At 44.5% G+C, this 2,917-nt stretch overlaps 1 protein-coding gene across 1 annotated transcript; it reads right to left on the bottom strand.

The window, feature by feature from the left end:
- Nucleotides 1–273: 273 nt before the first annotated feature.
- Nucleotides 274–2,598, bottom strand: LOC135813633 (uncharacterized). The gene is made up of 2 exons (XM_065326697.1): nucleotides 2,161–2,598; nucleotides 274–1,689 (listed from the first exon to the last, which is right to left on the bottom strand). Exons 1-2 carry the CDS (start codon nucleotides 2,571–2,573, stop codon nucleotides 1,176–1,178), a joined length of 927 nt encoding a protein of 308 aa, XP_065182769.1. The 5' UTR covers nucleotides 2,574–2,598; the 3' UTR covers nucleotides 274–1,175.
- Nucleotides 2,599–2,917: the final 319 nt, after the last annotated feature.

Raw genomic sequence — 2,917 nt, 5'->3', positions numbered from 1 at the left:
GAGAGAGACAGTACTATGTGTTATCAATCAGAGTGAGTGCAATAAACCGGGAGAAACAGTGGCTAGTGGCAGCCGTGGTTTGGGTGCTTCATTTTTAAGTAAAGACGAAGAAGGAAGTATATCCACTGCGAAGACAGGTAGGCGATAGAGCTTGATTAAAATAATATTCCTAGGCTGGGCTACAGCGGGGGTTGGAGCATGTGCAAATTGATGATCCTGTAATGTGCTCGGTCTAAGGCAAGGAGGCAACTACCCACAGTCAGTCAACGAACGTATCAGAACTTACTCCGGCACGGCCTGGAGGTTATCTTATATCAAATATTCCTAAGTGAACAGAACTCTATCTTGTTCTCTCTCTGATATCTATCGGATCTCTCCGATCTCTTCTCTAATCTAATCTCTAATCTAATCTGAGCTAATCTCATGGTGGCAGAAAAGACAGCAGCTTTTATAGGCGAGCAAAGTATATGACATTGCAAATTGCAGTGATTACGAAATCATCCTTCTAGTACAAGTTCTAGAATAGTGGAGAAGGCAAACCTAGATCATCATTGCTATACAGGTAGATGAAGTGAGCATTGCGTAACATTAACATAATGACTAAGCGAGGCATTCTAGAAGATGAGATATCTATATTATGCAATTTAGTCAGCAACATTACTCATCGGGCATATGACGTGGAAGGTCTGGAATAGTCCGGAACAACATGACATACATGTACATGACTGTGCATGACTGTACTAACTAAAAGGAAGTGACACTAGAAGTGATGACAGCAGCATGCATGGAAGATCTAGGATCTTTCTAGAAGCGCGGTACTCCTGATGTAGTCAAGTCATGTGTGAGGTACATGATGTAGGACTTGTCCGAAAGAAGTAAAAAGAGTAATTATAAGAGTCATGCAAAATACATGTGCTAGTCATGTGTAAACTGTAAAGCAGGGATACTGCAATACTATGATCAGGGTACCTTCTCTTTTGAATGCATCTATTTCTCAGAGGGAATAAAAGTGTCGTGGCAGGTGGTTGTACTGAGAGCATGCGGAGTACAAGGGTGAACGTTGAAGGCGGGTGGAGTGGGTGGTGGGGAGGGCAAAGACTCGATGACGCCTCAATTCTCAGCTTGGTGGCTCGGTGATGTGGCCTGAGGTCACAAGCTGGATTTGTGGCGGGGAATTATGAAAACTTGGAAGCAAATGTTTTCATTAAATCTATGAGTGCGCGGCGCTCAGCAGCTGCATCTTCTTCCCTCTCGTCCTCTCTTTTCAGCCTGGCTGCTTGATCCTTTTCGTCCATCTCTTGTTTCTTCTTCCTCTGTATGTCATCCGCGATGAATTTCCTTTCCTCAAGGTCCATCTTGGCTTTATCTAATAGCAGCTTGTCTTGATGCTGCTGCTGTTCCAGTTCTAGCTGTGCTTTTTTTACTGCTGCATCCGCCTCCTGTGAGGTCTTCAGGTAAGCAATAGCGAGTTCAACACTCGACGTTCCATGTTTCTTCCGCTTTGCAGCGGGCTCATCTGCTGCTTCCTTACTCTTACTGGCCAGCGTCACGCACGCATCCTTTCTCGCCTGGAGGGCAGCTTGTTTCTCGCCATCACCAGCAGGCTTGGGCTGGGCTTTTTCAGCATAAAGCTCCTGGAGCTCAGCCAGAAGCTGGCCTTTCTCCGTTAGCTCCTCCTCAGTGCCAGATCTGAAAGGTGAAAGAAAGCATATTTAGACAAACATGAATGAGTCACCAAAAGATAACTTTTAAACGTCAATTTATACGGTTTAAATTTCAGCCTTGTCCTTCACCCCATACATGTACATGTACATCTAACATGAGAGGATGTGTTTCCATGGATTGGATGGGACGTCGATGTGCCGTATAAACTTATTCCATATGAGCATCAAAGCAACACTGCAAATTCATCTACATGTAGTCCCCTGCCTAACCATTCAGTACCATGTTCCATATGTACCTGTATATGCAAACGACCTCTCTGCACGGCTCTGTGGATTCTTTTGCTTGATGTCTAAAGGTATTTAAAATACCGTTAAGATCACTTTTTTTGCATTGGTGTGTGTGTGTGTGGGGGGGGGTATACCTCAGTGCAACAAATACATACATGTATTGTACATGTACTTGTATCTTGATACATGAACACCCAAAAAAACTTACTGCCGTTTTTTCCACTCATCGCCTTTGTTGAAGAGCTCGAGCAGCAGCAAAACTCGATCACGCACACCCTTTTTGTTGATACCACAAAACTTGGTTGGATCCGAGTTGGATAATTCAGCAGCAACTATGTCCATAGCTTGGCTCCCTCTTCTAAAGGGGCACTCATGCGACCGCAGTTGCCTCAGTATGGCAAGGTCCATACACAAATCGAACGATCTTCTTACACTTATACTGGGTGAAACGCCACCACGACTAGGACTGGCATATGCCACTGGGCTCATGGCGACAGACGTTGGTTTCAGGCAAGAGGGGTCAGGAGTCTGAGACATGGCAACGTTACAAGAAGAAGTCAAAAGTACAACTGTCGAGATGAACAAGAAAAGGTATGTGGGAACGAGCCAAAATGTGAACATGAAAGCGCAACTGTGCGAAGTGAAATAAAAACCAACCAACCAACCAACCAACCAAATAAAAATGTTCTGCCTCAATTCGGACAAGATTCAGTCTTCAGGTCAAAGTTCACACCTTTGACCCCTGATGTGGGGCTTCAACTGAACACCGGGAGTTGTAAAATATCAGTATTTTAGTACTCCATGCAACGAAAATAGTTTCGTAGATTTGCTCTGTTTCGGTCGCGTTTGGACGGATCTTTGTAGCAACTTTCGTTACTCGAACCCGGACGGTCGAAATCTTACGAATTTTCGTTGTGCGCAACCTCTCTAGTGAGAAGATGCCAGCAGAAACAGAATACAATGTA

The sequence above is a fragment of the Sycon ciliatum genome, chromosome 4 (genome assembly GCF_964019385.1).
Source record: "Sycon ciliatum chromosome 4, ocSycCili1.1, whole genome shotgun sequence".
NCBI lineage: Eukaryota > Metazoa > Porifera > Calcarea > Leucosolenida > Sycettidae > Sycon > Sycon ciliatum.
This window is presented reverse-complemented; position numbering and strand designations above follow the sequence as displayed.

Excerpts from the sequence above, each read along its gene's own strand:
- LOC135813633 (XM_065326697.1), bottom strand. The coding sequence starts at position 2,573 with ATGTTCACATTTTGGCTCGTTCCCACATACCTTTTCTTGTTCATCTCG. Across the intron at positions 1,690-2,160 it reads GATGAGTGGAAAAAACGGCA|ATCTGGCACTGAGGAGGAGC; the intron begins GTAAGTTTTTTT and ends TTCACCTTTCAG.